The 22,897-nt window shown below is 40.5% G+C and overlaps 1 protein-coding gene and 1 long non-coding RNA gene across 6 annotated transcripts in view; one reads left to right on the top strand and one right to left on the bottom strand.

The window, feature by feature from the left end:
* Positions 1 to 940: 940 nt before the first annotated feature.
* Positions 941 to 19,831, top strand: LOC309706309. Of its 4 annotated transcripts, XR_014276716.1 has the most exons (4): positions 941 to 1,837; positions 12,579 to 12,683; positions 14,479 to 14,788; positions 17,662 to 19,831. It is a non-coding gene; the product is annotated as an uncharacterized lncRNA (long non-coding RNA). The 4 variants fall into 4 exon arrangements; XR_014276714.1 differs by lacking the exon at positions 12,579 to 12,683; XR_014276715.1 differs by lacking the exon at positions 14,479 to 14,788.
* The window catches only part of rps6ka2 (ribosomal protein S6 kinase, polypeptide 2), an 18,510-nt gene continuing 14,088 nt past the window's right edge, over positions 18,476 to 22,897 (bottom strand). For both annotated transcript variants that reach the window (XM_082532670.1, XM_082532671.1), the window contains exons 17-22: positions 22,556 to 22,717; positions 22,377 to 22,453; positions 22,002 to 22,119; positions 21,830 to 21,886; positions 21,372 to 21,452; positions 18,476 to 20,304 (exon numbers count right to left, since the gene is read on the bottom strand). In XM_082532670.1, the coding sequence (XP_082388796.1) occupies positions 20,155 to 20,304; positions 21,372 to 21,452; positions 21,830 to 21,886; positions 22,002 to 22,119; positions 22,377 to 22,453; positions 22,556 to 22,717 (645 nt within the window). In that variant the 3' untranslated portion in view covers positions 18,476 to 20,154. The remainder of the gene's footprint in view (positions 20,305 to 21,371; positions 21,453 to 21,829; positions 21,887 to 22,001; positions 22,120 to 22,376; positions 22,454 to 22,555; positions 22,718 to 22,897) is intronic.

Raw genomic sequence — 22,897 nt, 5'->3', positions numbered from 1 at the left:
AAAGAAAAAAAGATTTGATATGAAGGAGATCTGTTTTGAATATGAAATCCTTCATTAGAGCCTGGACGATAGAGATGATACAGCTCTACACTATGTTAGCTGATTTCATGTCCTTGTTCAGTTCACTAACTGAACAAGGACATGAAAAATGAATGATAATTGTGAACAGTGTCAGTCAGTAAGCGTTGCGTGTCTCAACCTGATGTTTAGTCTAATTTAGTTGTGAAAGTGGCTTCAGCATGAGCCCCTATTCTGGCCAGACTGGGACAATGTTTCGTTGATTTTATCCATCCAGTTTGTGTTTTACCTCAAATTTGGACACAAATAGTATTAACCTCCTAAGACCCGAACTCTTTGATATTTTTGTACATATTGGGGCCTGATGAATGTAAAAACAAAGAATTACTTTCTTTGTTTGTTTGGGGTTTTTTTTTACCTGATTTTTTGTTTCTAAGAAAAATGAGAGCCACATATGAGGATATTCGTTTAAAATTTCAATAGACCAGTAGCAGTATAATGTCCTCGTAAGTGAATATCAGGCCCTTGTAGAGCAAAATGGAGTATTTTGGTCTAAATAACCCAAAATGTGATGTCCACATGTAGACGCCAGGTCCTAGGAGGTTAAAGAATAACAATGTGTCAAGCATTAAAAAAATCAGGATCAATAAGTACAAATGTGCTAGACATTAATGTCATAGTTTGTGCCTTCAAAGTATCCTGATGGTCATGGCAAGGTCACGTCTTTAGGACATACCGTGTTATTGTGCTGTTACAGTTTCAGCAGTAATCAAATATCAACATACACTCGGATATTATAAAGTTGATCCAAAAAGTTTATCCAAAACATGTACATGTTCAAGTTCAAACAGTTCTTCTGCTTGCCTTCAGGGCATGCAGAATTAAAGCATTTCATTTCAGAGGTCTGCATCTGCACTGAGCATTTCCGATATAACCACTGCTGGACGACACGGTACATGGATTTAAACTGTAACATTATCATAAGGAATGTGGTCCCTTAAACACCGCGGACTGAACAAGTTTGTCTTTTATGAATGAATGAATCTTCTGCTGCCCCGACCTGTAGTTCCGAACCAAACACAACTCTTGAGATGATCCTGCTCATAAAATATTCCCAGATTACCAGACCTCAGTTTTCATGGCCAACAGAACATTAACATGCTTATTGCTCTCGCCGATTATCCTCACTATGTACGGTACATTAGCGAACTGTACGATTGGCCAACCCCCTGCCTGTGCAATCAACAGAGAGCGTGAATGAATGATCAGCCATTAGCAGGTCGGGTGTGAACTGTGAAAATGGGCTCTCACACCAATGACTGCAGGAGGCCTTGATTTGCTTTAGCCTAGCTTAGCAACCTGCTAGCAAGGACCGAGCGGTTGTTAACACTGTGGCAGTGCGTGAGCTAGCGTTAGCCTGCCCAATGTAATGCAGTGGAATACGGACTAGTGTAGCGTGTTGAAGCCCAGTCTAGTGGAGTGCTGTGTGCAAGATCATAGTAAGACTCCTTGCTAGCATATGCTTGTGTTTAATGCAGCGACCTGCTTCTGCATGGTGAGTTTACACATACCCTGCAGTGAAGGTAGTGTGTGTGTGTGCGTGTAATATCAGTAATCAGTGTACCTCACACAGACAGAGTATAACTAGGCCCGGTGTGGTGAGAGTGGCTGAGACCAGCTCTCTGCCAGCCCAAGTTGACTGTTTCAGCCGCTTTGTGTGTGTTTGTGGTCATGGATACTAAGACTGGAGGCTCCACCTTCAGATGCCGTCTAGGCAGCCAAGGCCCCTCAAGGTCCAGGTAATAGGACCTTGGTCCAGGTAATAAGTGTCTTTGTTTGTGCTGTCTTCTCTTCATGTTGCATTTTATTTATTTATTTTAGAGAGTGGGGGGTCCTTCAATACCCCTGTGAGTTCTCTGTGTGTGTATGTGTGTGTCCTCCTGCCTGTGCAAATGTTAGTTTAATGCATTTATGACCTTTATGCAGTACACATGAGGAAAGCAAAGAGATGAACTCTGTTATCAGTGTTACAGGAATGCTGCAGAAAGGGTGCACGGAGCTTTGTGTGTGCCTGTGTTTGTGTGGCTCAAGCAGTGTTGGTCTGCTCTCTGTGGATCGGATGCTATTAGAGTTACCAGCATGAAGGCAGCAACATGTCCAGGGTCAAGAGAAGATTTCTGATGGACAGGAAAAAAAAAAGTGCCAAGTGATCCTTGGTTGCGTTTTGTTGAAGTAAATGTAAAAAAATAAAACACAAGGAAATAGAGAAGGGATTCACTTGTGAGGAAAGTAAAGCAAAATGGGTATTGTGTGAAATGTGACCTTTTGTTGTATCTAATTGAAATAGAAAATGCTGGGAAAAGTAAGAAGGAACTTATTAAACCAGATTTTTAAAACTGTTTTATTCTTTTTAAACTGCTAGAGATAAAGGAGACGGTAGTTCAAACAAGCCAGAGCCAATGGCACATTAGTCACAATGAAGAAATCAAGACCGTTCTGATCATGTACAATTTTCCACTTTATCTTGTTTGACAGTGTTGAGAGATGGGCGTGAGAGGGGTGAGAAAGCGTGATACTGTATTTCAGCATCATGCTTATTTGGTTTTTCCACCTTCACACCCCGGTCAAATTTCACGGCACAGAACCATAGCTGCATGACGGTTCATCGTAGTCCCTCGAATCAGTGGACCAGAGTGGACCCGAGGCCGCTGACTGAGCACACAGCTCGCTGGTATTAGCTCAGCGCGCTGGCGTCTGCAGTGTGCATGGTTAATTCGGCTGTTGTTGTCGCTTATGTGTGTCCCAGTGGAGCCAGGGCGCGTTGGTTCGCAAGCCTGGTTTTAGTTCCACTCACTAGTCTACATGCACACATGGAAACTGATGTGAGATCCCTCTGGGCTCTTCCATCACTTCATGTGTGAAAAACCTGAAACTCTTACCTAATACGGACTACATTAGTTTGGTATTTTGTATTTGATTGATGGCGACCATTGAGGCTCAGAATATATATACATATTTTGTTTTTGCTTTGTTTGTTTTTTTTCTTTGCACGAGCTTTCAGGTTTATTTCTGAGTTAAAATAATTGGCTCATCTATACTGCAGGCTAATACATTTCCCTCTACATCAACATATTTTGAGACGTAACTCAACTAATTGTAAATTATGCTTATCATTAAACTTTTAAATTATGTGTTTACATTGTATTTGTTTCAGGTGCAATAATAAAAATATGTATGTGTATTTATGGGGGCTGATGCAAGACAGTAAGCACGCATATAACCTTACTTTTCAAGGTCAAGCAGCTCTTTCTGTTTTCTATAATGATGACCTCTCTGTTCCCTGTCACTGAACAGCTCAAGGACCTCAGATCCAACTGTCATATTCACATCACAGCACTTACCCAGGCTACCCTGTCCATCACCAGAAACAAACATTTCATTATCATTCTAAATCACTGGCAGATCACTAATTCATCCCTCATGCACTCAGATTTAGGCATATTTTTGAATAATTCAGTGTTATTTGTTCATTCAGTGTTCTTCCTTACATTAACATCTCACTTTCTGCATCCGTACTGGCTCATCTTTGTGATGTGACCAGTGGCTGTGTGATAAGAAGGCTAAATAATGAGTAAGCTTTAAAACAAGTAATGGTTGAGCTTTACTATCAAACTCTCACACTGGGGATTTGTAGATTAGTGTTGCTTTTTGATTCCACACCCTCAACCCGTTGATGTGGCGTTGCATAGATGTTGTTGCCCTGATCATCATTCAGGCTTGGAGTCATAATAATGAGCAACAGGATGGGTGCAGCAAGAGACGGCGAGACAAATACTGGGTGCATGTGATGTTAAGTGTAAACTCTCTTAACTGGATTCACCTGATTTGCGCCTGTTCATGCCCCAGTGTGCTCAGGCATACTAGCTGTTCAGCACCCAGGCTCATTATAAGGCCTAATTCAATTGACCTGGGGATGTAAACACATCTGTACGCAAATATAAGCGGGCCAATTTGGAGTGCCGCGACACTGAGCTGCAGTGATTTGTTGTACCGAGAGGATAATCAGCACAGAGCCTGAAAAGTAATAGTGAGGAGGCAGTAGCAATAAAGTAGTTACTGTCTGCTCAGGGACAAAAAAAAAAAGATGAAGGGGTGGTGGTGAGGGGTGGGGGCAGTGCAAGCTCAGCTAGTGTCCCATGCTTACTTGGGTGTAATGACCCATCAGTGGTGACATCTTGTTTCATCAACTTCTGCTTCCTTTCACTTGTCTATCTGGGCTGAGTCTCTCCTTATCTGCTGCCCTTCTCCCCTCCTGCCTACTGAAATCTGTCTTCCTCTCTCGTGTTTTCATTTTCTGTTGGCCTGTATCTACTTCTCCTCTCAGCTAGATGCAAAGGGTTACCCTGAACCACATAGTGGAGGACGTACAGTTTCAGAGCATCTTGTATTCTGTGAGAAGGATCAAAGACCCATTGATTTTTTTTTTTTTTTTTTTTGAAATCGCTGCTGGCATACAATCATTTAGTCAGATTTTGCTAAATGAGCGGGTAATAAATTTGATTGTGTAATTGTTATACAGATCAATTTAGAGCAAATAGCTGTATTTGAAAGTGGAACAAGCTTGATTAAGTTATCACACAATTTTGATAATCCAGTAATCGTGTAATTCTTTTAAAGCAAAATAGCAAAAAAAAAATCCTCCTGTGACACTAAATTGAATATCATTTGTTTGGGTTTTCATCATATGAGATGCAAGATGCCATTGTGCACCTGTGGAACTGAAATGGATTGTGACAAAACAAGAAAATGATTGCCATAATGACCGGTAATTAAAGTAATAGCTTATCAATTATTTGAATTCTAATTATTGCATGGTTTTAATTTTTTGTATTTAGCAAGCTGGCTTGACCTTCGCTACATGTCGTACCCCTGCTGTCTCTCTCCATGTTTTCTGTCTGTATCTAATACACAATATAAATGCACACTTTTTTTATTTTTTAAATATCCTGGACAGACAGAAGTAAGATAGGTGAAGTAAGAGGAAGCAGTGTGAATCAAAAACAGTATAACGACATTGTAACTGTCTTTGTCAGATGTGTGTGTGTGTGTGTGTGTGTGCGCGCACATGTACGCTTGTGTGTGTGAATGTGTGTATGGGAAGAGGCACGGGGGCCGAGCTGACGAGGCCTCTCACTGGGATACTGGCAGGCCTTACTTGCCGCAGGCCCAGCTCTCAGCTCCACCTCTGACAGGCTTCATACTTATTGCTCAATGACATTCGATGTTTTCCTTCAGTTTGCTGTAAGATTGATTTCTCAGATATGTTTGAAATATCTCCAGAGCCCTAGAGCGTGGTGACTGGCACAGTGGCACAGAGAAAGAGAGAGAGACAGAGAGGTGGTGCAATCGGGGAGTAGAGGAGAGGATGGTGTGTTCGAGGCTAAGGATAAGTTGTAAGGAAGAAGAACAGTGTAGAATTCTCCAGTTTTGCATGAATGGGAGGACGTCTTTATGATGCTTTTAGCTTTTGAACTTTTTGCCATCTTTGAAAATTTAGCCAACTGAAAATTTACAACAAAACAGAGAAGCATGAGCTTGTTCATTCATTCAGTTCAGTTTTATTTTTATAGCTCCAAATCACAGAAACGGTTGCCTCAAGGCAAAGACAGTAAGGTAAAGACAATAATACAGTGAACACCCCAACAATCAGATGAGCCCCTGTGAACAAGCACTTGATGACAGCGGGAAGGAAGATCTCGGTTTTAACAGGAATAAACCTCCAGCAGAAACGGGCACAGTCAGGTCTTGGGGGTGAGGGGAGAAAGACAGGACAAAAGACACACTGTAGGAAAGAGATGAATAATAACCAATGATTAAAGTTTGTGTGTAACCAAATAGTACATTTGTAAATCTCATCTTATGTTCAGATAGATTGTTCAATTCACATTATTAAATGCCTGAAAAAAGGGGGTGGCCCAGTGGTTGAGTGTCTGGAGCGCATACCTCAGTAGCATTCTCTCAGCAGTGAGCTTTCGGTTTCAGTTTTTAACCCATTTTTCCTGCCTGTGTGCACTTCCAGTATCGAATGAATGCCTGAACAATCTTCCTCAAAATAATACCAGAAAACAGTAGAAATGGCTTAAAACATGGAATCCTAGAGCTGTGGTTGAGGCCACGATGTGAAGTTTCCTTGTAACAAAGAAAATGTATGTATTGCCTTTCATGACGTGAGTGTTTCCATAAAGTTACATGACTGTGAAAAAGGGTGATACTGCAGAAAAATCACAAAAAACCCCCATCGCTCTGTAGAGTTTAAAAGTCCTTTGTCTTTCCAAAGTCCAAAAGTTAAATATTTTCAGTGACATAAAACGCACAATAATAGTGGGTTCCAGAATGAATGTGAAGTTGGAATTTCCGAGTTCGAGTTTGGAATATGAATCTTGAACACCTCCTCAACTTGCATTTCCTACTCGGAAAGTTGGAACAGCCCCAGCAACCACGAGTTAACAATCCAAGATGGCGGCAGCAAACATAAACAGTAATGAAGCTGTAAAACTTGGAATCTGTGCTGCTGCTGCTGCTGCTGTGTGTTTGTGACTCGCTAAATAAGCCGTACACCTTACTGCAGCAAATTCCAAGTTCCGAGGTATTTTGAATCTCTCCATGGAACCTGATACCTGACAGGCAATTAGTCCAAGATCTGGAGAGGCCTGACGGTCCCTTTAGCGTGGCCCCTGTTGTGGCATCGTACCTCTCTCTCTCTTCCAAGGTGTTTATCCTGTTTGCAGAGGGGCCTGTAATGAAATTTTCCCCTTTGTGAAAATGCATCCTCTGTGCATATTGCATTATGTCACATCTCATCAGTGAGCATTTGATCACATCTACTGCTTTGTTTTCTCTGGAAGAAGGTGGGGGGTGGGGGGGCACAGATCAACTGTTTTAAACTCTTTAATGCAATTTAACAATGCCACATATTCTTTTCACGTTTCATTGGGGTCCTTTACGTGTGAAATTACAGAGCCTTGCCTAGCCTGACTGACACAGCGCAGCAGAGGCAGGGTCACACCGAAGCGCCAGATGTGGGAGGGAGAGCGAAATTAATTGCTACACATTGTTCAGTGGGTGTATGTGCACCTTTAGTGAATTAACCGCTCTCTGGGTGTGACTGTTTGAATAAGGGGAATTGGGTACGAGGCCTCTCGCTCACAGCTGAAGCCAACGCTAGGCGCTGCATCCAGTTTGCTTATCTGCCCCCTAAATTCACATGCTTAACTTGTCGTTTGTTAGTGCGTGAAGTAGGAAAATATTTCTATGAACAACTCGTTGCTTAGTTGTTGTTCTCAATTCCTTTTGTGTTGCTCTAGCAGTTCATATCTAAAGTACATGTATGTCAAATGTATATTTTAAATCTGCTTTAACATATTTTTAAAGACAAGGAAAATGGCATTTAAATGCAATTTGAATATTCTAGATACTCTGAATCTAAGAAAGAGCCACTTAATTCGCGTGACATATTCAGACAGACAGTTTTAATTGTGATGACCTGAAAGCTGTGCATTAGGTAAAAATGGCAAACCAATTAGAGAGAGTGTCAGCATGGGCCCAATAATGTGAATCTTAATGTTGTCTCTACTGACTTGCATTGCTATTAGGTTAGACAATGAGATTGAGAGCACAGATAATGCACATTAATGACAGTTGGATGGCAGACATGAGGAGCATATGGTGCTCTCCTATGGCCATTTACAAAGTTCATACCATGCTTTCACCCATCTGGAGTATGGCAAGAAAGTCAAGTTTATATTTAAGATTTTGTGGTTTCTATAATTCAAAGAATAAAGCTTAAAATATATTTGATCTTGATTTATTTTGCTGCATTGATACCCGATTTTGTGGCAGCCATAAGATCTACAGAAAGGCAGTGCATCATCATGTTCCTCTGAGGTCTTACCATCTACACAGCAGATACAAGCCCTAACCCATGCTGCCAGCTTCATCCCTATCAGAGGAACTAACAGTGCCCACTGTAATCACGGGCCTGGCATAGTCTCCAGCATGGAGAGTTTCTCGTGGACCATCCCTTCAGAATAGGTCCTTCCACCTGGACCCCCCCCCCCCAAAACCCCCTGTCTCTCTATTTTTCTGGGCAATAGGAGGGTGGAAGGTTTGGGGATTTGATGGGGAGATGGTGGGTGAGGGAGGGATTGGGGAGGTAGTGGAGGTGGCGGGGGCACTCTGCTTCCCCTGGGGCTGCCTGCTGGAGCGAGGTGACCCAGCTTGTCGCTCGGTGACCTGTGAGAGGGACATTATGAAGTGTGAGTGGCTGTCACCCTAACCGCTTGTGACAGCACGGCTCCCGGCACAGCTGTGCCAGCCAGAGACCCAGGGCCCATGGAGAAAGGGGGTGGGAGAGAGGACGCTTTGGAAAAGGTGCGGACTTGGGGCGGGGTGTTCAGAGGGTGTCTGTGGTGGGGCAGGAGGTTGGGAGTAGAAGGAGAAAGAAGGTGAGGGTATCAAGGCTCCGTCTCTCATACTGGTGTAATGACTTCATCCCACTGATTCCGCTACTTAACGGATAGCCCTGCAGGTCTTTCATGTCAAAGCCAGTAGATTTGGGCTTTGAGCTACACTACATTATAGCATAGTGACGAAAGTCATAAGACCAGATGTTGTCCTTTAAGCGACCAGGGTTACATTTGTTCTAAGCCCAACTCTCAAAAACAAGGCGTTCTTTATTAGCGTTCCTATTATTTTCGCAGTTTACACAAAGAGCTTACATTTTATTGTCTCTATTGTCATTTTCAGTGAATGATTTACTCAGCAAATGTTTTGCCCCATCAACTTCCCTCAGGATGGCACAGAAGCACAGAAAGCAAACAACAAGAGAAATGTTTGTTTTTTTTATTGTTCTTGTTCTTGTTCTGGCGCTTTCGTCTAAGCTGCTCTTCTTAATGATAGGTTGCAGGACCTTGAAAGGGTTTGTTCAGTGTAGTCCACTGCAAATCTCGAGTAGAAAGGTCAGAGACCTTTGACATGCCTGTGCTGTTATTTACCATCCAGTTAAACTCATTAGTTTGTGACTTGACTCGGGGAACAAAGGTGTTGCCACCCAAGTCCCAGTCAGGATCATTAAGCTTTACTTCTTTTGATGGAGTAATTGGGCACGTTGAAAGATAAAGCAATGGAACTATACATAAGTTTGATTTCTAAGGTAATGCTTAATATATTCTCAGCACTTTTTTTTTTTTTTTTTTTGCAATACATCACAGGTGAGTACAGTTCACAAATAACCAACGAGTATTTCACACTATAAAATGCAGATAATATGTATGTGCAGCTTTTGAAAGTGTTCTGCCTCCCAGGAATATTATCTCATGCCATATGGAAAAGTCCCAAAGCCTAGTGTTAGTGTCTGACAGTTGTAGACAGCAATAACCCTACTTCCTTGTGGCTGAGCACGCAATGTGATTTCCCTCAGCAGGTCTCTAATTTCCCTAATCACTGTACAATGCAAATAGTCTCATTTACACATGGATGAGCAAACCAAGAAACACAGAGCCTCATTGATCTTAAGGTGTTCACAGGAACCAAATGAACTCGTATGTCTTATTTTATTTTCATGTGTATATCTTGAACGTGCCAGCATAGAATAGACACATACTTTTTGTTTATAGCTACAATTTGGATATCTTTGCCAACCTTAGTTTATGTCATCTGTTACCGAGAAGACTCATTTGTCGCACCTCACTGCAGGCTGCAAACAAAAAAGATGATATGAAATTGTTCTAATTGAGTAATAGTGCTGGGAAAGAGTCATTATCTCACAGAAACACAGCGTCTAGATTAAAATATCCCAAGTGAAGCTCACTTAACCAGTCAGCTTAGTTAACTACAGTGGCTAAAGTTAAAAAAAATAAAAAGAATAAAGATTTTGGTAAAAAAAAGTTTATTGCTTTTGTTTTTTCTAAAGAACAAAGAGCCTATAAAGAAAGCCATACAAGGCAATACAGCCATGAGATATGATTGTGAAATATGTTGGCAAGTTTTATATAATTTTTTTCTTCACCTTGTAGAATAAATTGTAACCTTAGTAAATTCAAGCAAATACTATACATCTCTCGGGCAGCTGGTCCAAAGTGAATGTATGCACTATTGTGTTGAGGAAAAACCTTGTTAATTCATAGTTAATTTTATTTTAGTTATGTACTATTACCAAACAATGAAATAGTAGTTAACATTTATTAATTGATTTGTAGAAAATGTCTGTTTGAAAAGTTGACACTAATATTTATAGATGTCTCGAAATGGTAATTAAGTGTGGTATAATTTGATAAAATAAAACATTTAAAAATCACATAATCAAGGAACAAATTATATTGTAAATTCATTTGACCGTTCTGACATAATAACCTGGACACCCCAACAAAATGACTGCAGAACCACAGACTGTAATACAGCGTCCAAGTCCCGTATGCAAATATCAAATGCATCTAAATGATATGTCATTAAAAGAACCAGAAAGGTTACAAACTGTTAGATGGTTAATGCTGACACATCTGATTTTCTCAGAATCCACCTTTTGACATTGGGCAAGAAAAAGTGGAAGTAAATGCTACTTTTCAGGTATAAAATTCAAATTGGTGTTCAGAATGTATATAAGTGGTTTACATTAAACTATCAGACTTTTGAAGTGAATCCCACCTCACACACATGTCACAAGACAAACACAAAAGGTCATCTTATGCCTATAATGACAACCCATTTTCATCATAATGTCATTGTTTAATAGTGAAATATTTACTTGCTTTGTATTCAGTCTTCTTTTAACTTTCTATGACTATGCTGTATCCCTCTATCCCCGCTCTGTATCTAAACCTTTCCCCTTTACTCCACACCTCTCTCTCTCTGCATCCCTCTGTCACAGCTGACCTGTGTCCTCTCTCTGCAGGGCCTCTCCTGGTAGCGCCCAGCTGGCGCGCTGGGCAGAGGCAGGAGGTAGTGCCAGCTCTACTGGTGCAGAAAGGGGCACACCAGGCAGACAGGCCCAGTGTCAGCAGCAGCAGCAGCATGCTATCCCCCTGGCTGCCATGTTCACAACACACACATATGCCCACATATATCTATATATTGCCGTAGCCTGAATGCATGCACACACCAGCATCAGTGGACCAATGCCAAATGGGTTTGGTCTGACTGGGACCTAGTTAACTGGGACAAAACATTTGTTTACACACTAGACTAGTGAAAACAGGCACAGAGACACATTGAACCACGCACACATTCACATGGGAGGGCATGCAGAGACAATGCTGCATAAAGGAAAACCAGCACTGTCTTTTCCAAACTCCTTAATGATTAGTTTGACAGATCTTCAAGTCAGCCTGTGGCCCGTTGTCCCTGAAGGAGTGTGAGTTATACGGTGCAAGTAATAGAACACATATTGAACTGTGTGCATGTTATTGACTTGTAGAAGTCTTCAGGGTCAGCACTAGAAGCTGGTTGTAATTAAGAAGATGGGGACTTGGCCTCCTGCCTATAGTTACCCCTGCAAGACTTCAGCCCAGGGTTTGCCTATGCTCTTACTATTGATTTAACTTGACCTTCTTCTGCCAGCAAGTGTATTAACCCAAGTAAAACCTTACAGCCCTGAGATCAGATCTGCAGTAATTACGATCAACAGGGAGAGGAGGAAAACATATTGCACCTCGACGTACATCATTTTGAAACTTGCGAGCTCAGGTGGCTTGAATTTAAATGTCAAGATGTATACAGACTAATGTGGCAACACTGTGACATATATAAGTAATGTGAGGTTTGGAATCGTTCATAGTGTAGTGTATTTGTAATCTTAGATTCATATGGCATATTGTTTGTTTCTGCATAGGATTTGGCTGATTTGCATACTGTTTGATTATCAGAGCCTTGCGTATTCAGCCAAACTTCCTCACTGTTGTTTGTATGTGTGTGTATTTTGACCTCTTTACACAGAGAGCCCCCCAATTGTGCCCCAGCAGCCAGCCGAGCTCAGTCAAGCGAAGCCTATATGCTCACTGGCATTTCACACACCCAAACGCGTGCATGCAAACACACATGAATATCACTTATCCAGCTGGGCTCGAATGCCGCACACTCTCTCACTGTCATACACACACACACACACGCACATTACTTTAGATATGGAAATAGTGGTTAGGGTGTTATTCCCTAATGTACACCTTGTATAGCACCTCTGTCCAACAAAAAAAACCCAACCTCAGTCACATCTCCACTCCAATCAGTCCAACTCTTGCTTCACTCTGCAGGTCGGCCCACCCTTTGCCATTACCAGGATTTGAGGCACACTTCCGCCTTAAAAGTTGTACACCACTACCTTTGATAATCAAGATGGAACCTAATTGAGCTCACCCATGCAGAAGATGCTCTCGCCTTTTTCGCGCACACACACTTTTTGAGGAGATGGGGGCCTATACTGTTTCAGCTCATCCAACTGTGAGATTCTCCTTTCCCCTTTCCAGTCCTGCCATCATCTCACTAATGGTGTTTCTATCTCTTCTCCATAGGAGGTAAATGAAGCTTTTAAGCAGGGCGGAGGGAAGGGGGACCGCTGAAAAGATTAATTGACTTTCTACAGAGCTTCACTTATCCTCCTCTGGCACCTTTGACTTGTGAGTGTATTTGTGTTTGGATTACATGATTATATCACCGTCATTGCAGCAATTTGTGGTTTGTTCAAAAACTGTTTGAAAATATCAAACTGTGTCCCATCAGCCATTTCATCCACAGTGGCTACTTGATAACTCTCTGTACAATTAGAGCAAAGATTGGTGGCATTCGTGGTTAAATTGTTTGTGATTATAAATGAAATGAACTTTTCTCCAGTTAAATTTATATGTGAGTGAAGCAATACGCAGAGTAACATCAGTGTGGTATTTCTTATTGATTCTGTTCCCTTTTAGGACCATAATTCTGGCACAAAACTAGCTACACGAATGGATAAGTGCAGGTTTGATGCCTTGATTTATCCTCAACACTATTAAAAAACTTTAATGCCACTTTAATATAGATTTGAATTAAAGAGCCAGATAACAACCCTGCAGCAGTCCACAAAGTTTGACGTCACATAAAGTATGTACAGAAATATACTGCTGAAGTTGAGCACTTGGGACTGATGGTGGAAAAAAATGAATGAACAATGTATATTTTAATTTTAAAACTTCTGTAGTAAGACACTAATATAACTGAAGAGTTTATACTTAACCCTGTTGCACCGAAATCTTTTGTTGTGTTGCCTTCATATTGCTGTACTTATTTTATTTCTTAAAATCTGCACAGGATTTCTTACAAATTTAGTGAGTATAAAGTGGTAAATATTTTTCCCTCCTTTGATTTAGCTGCTGTGCACCAGACACCATTGCTACAGCAGACATTGTTGTTTTATTCAACACTGTAACATATCCTTCCTTCAGAAGCTAAGTTGGCTTGAAATTGCTTTGATGAGCAGTGCAACAGAAAAAGGCTGGGTGGAGTCTACTGCATAGACTACAGTGTGCCACGTATCGCACCTGTTTGTCACAGAGCTCTGGCATATAGCTGGGAGATGTAATTCGTATTGTATTAATTGTAAGATACAAAGGGTGAATTATAGCATAACACCAATACAAGGAAAGTTCTCACACAGTTTAAAATGACAACAAATCTTACACCTGGACTCATTCTTATGCAGAACCTCTAAAGTACAGTTAACTGATTTTAGAGTCCCTCTCTTCCGGCCTGACACATGTTCATGGACACACACACATGTAATGAAAGGTAATGCATCTGCTTCTCATATAGAGAGAAGTCTGACTATGTATGCCGGTGTGATGAGAGTGCGAGGGAGAGAGAGCAGAGAAGCAAAATGTGTGAAAGTACTGAGTTCGCTCCCTACCCCCATCTTCCTGCTATAAACTCTACCACCCACAGCTGCACACACTTCTCCTGTCACGGTGATAATCTCTTTGTCAGGAGCCGTCTGTTAGAGATTTGTCCGTCTGATTCGGTGAATGTCCGAGTGGCAGGTCGAGCTGTAATGCCACAGGGTGTCCAAGGGTCTGTGTCTCTGTGTGTGTGTGTTTATATGCATGTACGCACATCCAGTGCCATAGGTGGTGGGATATCTGTCCCTGTCAGTGTGTATATCCCTTTTCTTTGGACCTCTGTTTTGTGACAGAAGGGGAATGTTGGAATATAAAGGCAAAGATGTAACTAAAGAGGAGACTGTTATAATGTGAATTATTAGCTGTTCTAACTTTGAAGTGATTCCTACAGTGAAAAAGTGAGCAATGTGAAGCTGCAATTTGGTGACGTACTCGTTTAGCCATGTTATGGCCTCTAACCCTCATGCTAACACAGTCAATTTGGATTTAACCCAGATGTTAGCGCTACCTACAGATGGCATAACATGTCATCCTTTTCCAACAGGCTATGGTTATAGCTGCTACCCCAGCAGGACCCCTTCTTGTCAGCCACTAATGCTGTGACTGACATCCATCAACTATGAGCCACCACAAGATGGGTAAACATGATAGAGGGCAAGAACTGGTTGTGTCCCAGCCATTTGTGAATGACTCCTCAACTGAAATGAGGGTAACCTGGATGGCAACGTCAACACAGACCTCAATTTAGACAAAATGAAGGAGGACAAGGATGACACCACCTTCCAGCAGTTGACCTGGCGTGTATTTACATTTCTCAGGAGGTGCACCTCAGAAGAAACGGTTCTGGTTATGTCGTAAGTTACGATGTACATCTGACGCAGAACTATAATTTATGTGTTACTGCAGATTGATCTCACTATACAGCAAAGTCAGCATGTTCCCTTAACATTGTCACATTGTTTATCAAGAAAAGACTTGGAAGATATGAATCCAAGCCTTGTACTCTGGTATAAAATGTATGTAGTTTATACACTTATTCCATGCTCTTCCTGTGGAGGAGTCCAAGGCTGTGGGTGAGCCTTGCAGTCTCTGGTGGGACAGTCTTGTGGTTAAACCTGTCAATCATGGACAAAGAAGGCTGGAGTCATGGACGTACCCTGTGTCCCGCCAAAGGTCTTTTGTGGCCCAGTCTTGGAGAAAATGAAAGACAGAAAGACGGAGAAGCTTTCGTCCTCTGCCTACCACAAAAATCAAATTCACTACCCCACCAGGTGCATAGAGCTAGCATTGCAGCTCCAGCAGTGGCAGTGAGGGATAGGCAAAGTGGAGTTAAAATGCAGAGAGAAGGAGAGTGTGTCCCAATCTGCTCAGGAGGCCAAGGCAGGCAGAAACCACAAGGCTTTCGGGTAAAGCATTTATTTCTAGTGGTGGCTGCAAGAAACTTGTCATGCCCAAAGGAGGGTAAGAAGAAGTGTTTGACTTAACGTTTAATCAGTATTCTGTATCACCTCATGAAGGGATGGAAAGGGTAAACTAATGCCCTCATAGTTTATGATTCAGGTGCTTCTGCAGTTCCCAGTTTATCAGGTCTTTCTCGTACTGCTTTCCATTTGAATTGGGAAGCCAGAAAGTTCAACTTCTAAATTAGAATTTGCAACTGGAATGCCCCCTCAACTCAGATTTCCAACTCAGAAAGCTGGAGAGCACTTCCAGCCCTGATTTCACAATCCAAGATGGCAGCAGTGAACATATATAGTAAAACTGTAAAACCTGTAATCTGTGCTCACACTGTTGTGTGTGACTCATTACATAAGCCATGCACAGCCAGCTTCTATCTGTGAGTGCACACACATTGCAAGTTTTGTGATGTATTAGTGGCTCTAACTTGCCTAGGGAGTATAAAAAATATGTTTTTTTTTTTCTTTCTCTTCTGACTACTGCTGCTACTACTACTCTTCCCAACTCCAATATCTTACTTAGGTGGATGGAATCCAGCATCAGTCTCCATCCCCTCTAGTTCAAAGAGAGGAGATGCTAGGACAAATGACAGTGCCACCAAGCACCCCTTCAGTATCATCAGTCACTTCGAAATACTTTGTTAGTGTCACCAAGTGTGACCACTTCATTTTGCTCAGGGGGTAACAAAACAATGAAAGTATTCTGCAGCCAGGCAGTTTGCCAATTGTAGGGTGTCCAACCAAAAACATAACAAAAGAAACTCTCTTTCCCTTCATCCCCAGCAGGAGGAGCTCCTGTTCTTTTTAAGGGCAAGGGAATGGAAAAGGCCCCCACTTCTTGGCTTGGCTTGAGCATATGTCATTTCTCATGTCCCAAAAGCACAGACTACAGTTTGCTGTGAAACTACCAAAATGTTTTACTTCAGTAGCCAGCGGCTATATTTCAGACATCTCTGCATGCAGGTGATCAGCAGAGGTCTCCCAAAGAGGAGGCTCAGAAATGGCATTTAATATTGCCATTAAAAAAAAACCCAACTAACAAACAAACAAACAAACAAACAAAACTCTGACGAAAAGCAGGGTTATCTCTCGCTGAATGTATTAAACACTTACAAAAGTACATGTACATTGAGAAAGAGTGCTTGGGCCTGTCAACCCCTCCATCCAGGATGAAAGCTACACTGGCTCAGCCAACGCTGGAAGTCAGTACCTCAGGTTCGGCCTAGCATACTGTAGCTCAGCTTCTGGAGGGCTGATACAGTCTGGTTGTGGGGTACATCTCACATAGACTGAGGATGTGGATCTAGGACTGCAGCTTGACTGGTTTGTCATTAAAAGACATGGTGTTAAGGTGACTGTACCAGGGGATTTCCTAAGTGGAACACTTCACTTCCCAGGGATTTCATAAAGTAACAGTGTTTCTTGTTTTGTTTTGTTGGGTTTTTTGTTGTTGTTGTTTTGTCTTTGCATCCATCTTGGTCTTCCTCATCTTTATGACAATATGAAATAGCTTTTTAAAAAAAATAAAAAATAATGTAGCGATGAGGCAACCAAAATACTGCAAATATTAATGTCTTAACTTTACAGAAAAATGTCATGTCCCTTTCAACAACACCACTGTTGGTACTAAATCAGAAAGTTGCTTACATAGGCATTTGAAAACTTGCATATTGCAGGGTGCTAACCTGTATCAGGTGCTAACCAGTTTTCCAACTCATGGTTTACTTAAATATCCACAGATTTAATAATAATAATAATAATAATAATAATAATAATATGATATAAAATCCTAAGACCAAAACCAATCATTTGTATTTTTCCATAGTCATAAGGTAAAGTTACAAAGATTTCAATAAATTCAAAATGGCGATATACTCTTAAGATTCTAAGTACATTTTTGAAGTTCTCCCCTTATGAAAAGATAACATAAAATCTGACAAAGCTGTAATTGCCGGGTTGAGTTATTGTTTCTCAAAGCTTTTGTTCTTTCTTTTGCCTTTCATCTCTCCCCTCCCGACACCTTCTCCTTGCTATGTCTGTTGTTTGGTCTCCTCTTGTCACTCCACTGCAATCATCTTCACAGGGGGGCTTGTCATCTGTATCTACTCATATCCTACAATCCCTTTTGCTCCGAGCACTACTGCACTTAAATGTCAGGGCTGATGAGCCCGCCACACCCACCTGACACATCAGCTCAGTGCCTGCTAAAAGCTTTTATGGTGTGCCTGGTGGTTGATATAAATTAAAGAGTTTTCCTCCTTCTTTTTCAGGGATTATGGCTCTAAAGGGACAACTTCAAGTAAGCAGTGGAAAGAGAGCAAAAGGATGGACTATGATTGGTTGCCATCTAGTGGCTTTAACTCTGGCTTGCTGCTGCTGCTGCTGCACCATGAAGGTTTAAAATGTTGGGTTTAGTAGGTTTCACTCCTAAAAAAGGCAGGTAATAAGAGATTTCCTCTACCCCTCACAGGCAAGTTGGTGTCAAACATTTTTCTCAGTACTTGTAGATATTAGGAAATGGTTATTAATGACTGGAAAATAATTTCTTTTGGTGTGACCCTTCTTATTAAATATAAAACTACACTGACTTCACAGCAATTAAATGGAACAGGACCTTTTGTTTATGTTATGAAAATATAGATTTTTACAAGCCAAATCCTTATTAGGCAATGGCTGATTGATTGCATGCAGGTTAATGTCATCGATCACGTTACTGGGAGCGCTTCTGTCACAAGTCAGAATAACAAATCAAACCAGCTCTTCATACACTTCAATGTCATTTTCCGTTCTTTTCCTTTATTTGTAAAACTTTGGCATTCTGGCCAATATCTTCAACAATTGGCTGGGTATAGACAGTATGTACACAGCAATGGATGCACAACACAATGTAATATGTACAGTCCCAATATATTTGCTAAACAATATATCGGTCTTCCTGGTTGCTGACAGTTGTACAACCAAGCCTGCTGATACAACATACTGTTGGTTTTGCACAACAGTACGTACAGTCTAAATTAATAAACAATATATACAACATTACTTTTACGGTTGTACAACACACATACTCATACTGCATACTTATAGTTTCATCAGTTCGCCAGCCACACCTTTTGCCGTTGTGCAGTGCAACAAAACCCACAGTTTTTGAATTGGCAAACAAAACTGTGTCCAGAATGTATTGTCTCTACTACAGTGCTTATTTCTTGCACATCTCAAAACGTTTTACCTCTGATCAGCAAGTATGTTTCTAACTTGTGGAGCATTATAATCTACATTGCTACGGCTTACCTGTACAACACAAAGTGCTACTAGTATCTGCAAAAAACCCTGTTCTATCATACCTCGTCTTTATGAGTGAACATCTCATTAGATAAAATCAGGGCAGCAGCATTAGACAGTATATACAAAAATCTGACACAGTGATTCTCCAATGTTTTGGCTTTCAGATACTAATGGCAAACATAAGCCTACTGATAAACACATTTGAGCACATGCAAATTGATGAATTATGCTGGACGTTGTCTAAAATGTATAGACTGCAGAGTGTGCCATGTTTCTTTTAAAGACTACTCAGTGAATCAAAGGCTGTGGAAGACAATTATGCAAGAAAAATCTTGATCACATTTTCTACCAATAAGACTAAATGGCATTGCTATAGGTTCTGTAAATAGTCAGTCTTCCTGTGTGTTTTGAAATTTGAGCATAGCTGTTCAGTATCTCAGTAGCTGTATATTCCAGAGGAGCAGAACAGAAGAGACATGGGTAAAGTGGAAATGATGTTACTCCAGTTGAATGACGACTTGCTGAGGACTAAAGTCTCCCAACAAGTGTTGCTCCACCTCAGACATGAACAACACCGTATGAAAGCAGCTGAATCGGGCAAAAAAAAAAAAAAAAAAATCTGGTACAGAAAGGTGCCAGTGGCACTGGCCTCTGGTGTTTTTAATTGTACTATGCCTCAGCCGTACAATATATATATATTTACGCTAGGTTGTTTTGTTCTGCTGGTGCTCGAGTGCAACATCCAGTGGTTCTTAATGTAGATGGCATTTTTAAATAAATAATTCCCTTTGGTAGGATATTTACATTTTTAACAGGCATGAGTCTGAGGATTGGAGTAAAATATGCTAATCTAAGAGAGATGCTGTGTGTATAAGTTATGACTTTGGAACAATAAATGCTATGCTTTTGTTGACATACAAAAATATATAAACCATACTGCTACTTTTATGTTTGTGGCACTGAATACTCGTTTTTTCAGTCTACTGTTTCTTACTTTGAACTGCAGCCGTTCCTGCAAATATACAGTAATTCAAGGCAGATAAGAGTTTGTCTGTGTGTATTGTAAGACAGCCTTGCCACTTATATGACCAAGGATGTTAACCAACTGAAATCAAGGCCAGCTTCCAAAGGACGGGTAAGTTAGAAGCAATTTTTTTTTAATAAAATGTCTGTATGTTTGAATTGAAAATTCTCTTTTCAAAATTAAGAATAATTTATTTTAAGGTCTATTATTTGACTTCCTCAAGCCACTCAGTTTCACAGTTTCCAATGAAGGTGCATGTGATGAATTTTATATCAGTGCATCAAGCTGTTAAAATTGAAACAATTCACCGAGTGACTTGACGCTAATCCTGGTGCCAGTACAAGTAGGCCTCTATATTGTCATGTTATAGTTTATTAGATGTGATTTGTGCTTTTTAGAATGCAGGTCTACGATTAAAAGCTAAAATTATATTTGTGCTGCATTCAAATGGTTGAGGCTATTCCTTTTCCTTAGGATCTGAAGTGAGTTTTGGACTCCCGAGTTTCTTCATCCCTCTCCGCTGAGCAAGGCCAGAAGACTGAACAGGCTCCAGGACAGGGGCAGGAGCACAGCGCCTCAAAGCAGAATAGGTGGCAGATAGAGCCCCCTAGTGGAATAAAAGTAGAATGCATTGTATTGGATCAGTGTAATTCAGGTGACACCTTTACTATCAAAAGAGCCATTTTAAAGGAATTATTGACCAGACAATCTATTTGATGGTTACCCATTTAATTATATTAGCTATTAAATATATATAATTTTTGTACCTGTTATAACAAAAGAATTCCCAAGCTTTAAAGTAAAGTGCATCTTCTCTTATGTACCTTAATAGCCTATGTTAAAATGTATGATTAAAATGTATACTTAATCTATGTATACTTAATCTATGAGGTTAACCTATTAGAATTACTAATAAATCATTTACCACATGTGGCTACTCTACAGTGTTTATTTAGTACTTTAACTATGCCTTTTCAATTTAACAATAACAGATTTTTGTGGCATGTATGAAATTATAGAATTATACTTACTAAAATTGTGTACTTATATTTATTATCAACTAATCAGACCTTGAGGACTACTCTGAAACAGTTATAAAGCTATGCATGCAACTTTGAATCCTACTTCTTTTTGTGCAAATTAATCAGTTTAATAGGAGACCACTCTAATACTGAAAATATGGACATACCAGTAAATCAGCACCACTGCTGGTAAAAATGGAGCGATTTATAAGCTGCATTCCTCTATCCAAATACATCTGATACTTTCAGGTACAATTTAAGTGTTTTTTTTCCCAGATACTTTTTAAGACTACTCTGCATTAAACATCGAAGATGAACCAAACTTCTGTTTTAAGGTAGAATTCACTTTATTTCAGTGGGACTTCCTGGTTAAATAAAATGTTAAAGTTTCTGTTACAGTGACCTGATATAGGTAGCAGTCTTACAAACTCAAAACATTAATAGCATAAAATGTAGGAGCTACAGTATAAAAATACCCACCCCAAAAAACTATAAACATCCACTTTTCTTTGGAGGTCTCCTTAGAAGATTTTAGATTGAGCAATAGATATATAAGTGATTTTTCCATCTATATTAGCACGATACAGGGGATAATATGCTTATCTCTATAGTAATCTGTATTTGTAATTACATAGAGTACAAAGGCTCTGACCTTGACAATGAGTGGATCTTGTCTGGTGAGACATTTGTCAGAGAGCTGGTCTCTCTCAACAATCCAGGGGTGACGAAGAACCTGAAAAGCATCACAGTAAAACTGATATCAGCTCTGAATGTATATAATGTATATAACGTGGTAACACCACAACCATGATACATCTGTAGTATTGCAAACAGTGTAGGTATATAGTCAAACACATGATATACTGTCGTGGTATGAACATCAGGCTCAGTGCATATGTGTACATCTGGGCTAAAGGAAATGATATGTATGTAAAATTTCAGTTTGTATACACTTTTGTAATCTATTGCTTTGTCTAAATTAATAAAATTTATATCTATAGCATATTCATTATATCATGATGGAAAAAAACTGTCAAGGTGGGACCTGCACTATACTAATAGCACAATATGCCATATGACAGGCCAGTTTATGTTATGGACTAATGGTACCTGTGGGGCAGTCAGACGCTGGTGGGGGTCCACATGGAGCATCTTAACCACGATATCCTGTTAAACAAATGGGGACATGAACGGTTAATATATTTGTTCTGCACTGATACTACGATGCTAGAGGCAAACATTTCCATTTTATGCAAATCAGAAAGCATTAAGATGTTTGAACCTTGGCTGCTTCTGACACCAGCTCCCAGTTTCCTCCTGTGATAATGAATTTCCCACAGCCGATCTGAGCCAGAATCTCCTCTGCTGTGTCCTCGGGACTGCTGGCAAATGGGCTGAAACTGACCAACAACAATGCCCACTTACAGAAAGCAATTCAATCTAATAAAAAATGCATGACTCCAGAAAACCATGACCTCCGATTTGAGACATTTTCTCTTATTGTCTCACTGTTATTTCACCGGGGGGGTGTATTTAGACATGCTGTTTATTGCTGTTGCAGGAGTCTTTGAAGAAAATTGCAACATTGCATACAGTTTACACCTGAACTGTATCACAACCTGTGAGTGTGAGTTGTATTAAGACCTTATAAACTCACCCAGCTATCATAGTGTAGAGCAGGATCCCCAGGCTCCAGATGTCACAGGCTGCATCATAACCCTGTTTCCTCAAAATCTGCACATATACAAAAAAAGCAAAGAAAACCACTCACAGATATCTGTTAAATAATTTGTATAAGTGATACTGAGATGCACCTTGTAATGACTGCTGATGTACCTCAGGAGCCATGAACGTAGCTGTGTAACAGGGAGTCATCAGCAAACCATTTTCAGCTCTGAGCTGTTTGGCAAAACCAAAGTCGCATATCCTGATGCATTCTGGGAGTCCACTGTCATCTGCATAGCGGATGTTGCTGGGTTTCAAGTCTCGATGTACAACCTGGAAAAAATAGTCACCATTAAGCCTTAATAATGTGCATACATATAAATATACTACATGGACATTGCCATTGAAGCTCCCAGCACACAGCTTTTGTGCTGATGTTAATGACCTCTGAAGTTATGGGGCTTTGGCAATGTATATGCACTATGTTATGACACTGGGACTGAACCGCCCCAC

This window comes from Aulonocara stuartgranti (assembly GCF_965226115.1).
Source record: "Aulonocara stuartgranti genome assembly, chromosome: 1".
Classification (NCBI taxonomy): Eukaryota; Metazoa; Chordata; class Actinopteri; order Cichliformes; family Cichlidae; genus Aulonocara; species Aulonocara stuartgranti.
The sequence above is the reverse complement of the archived record's forward strand: the minus strand, read 5'-3'. Positions and strand labels throughout refer to the sequence as shown.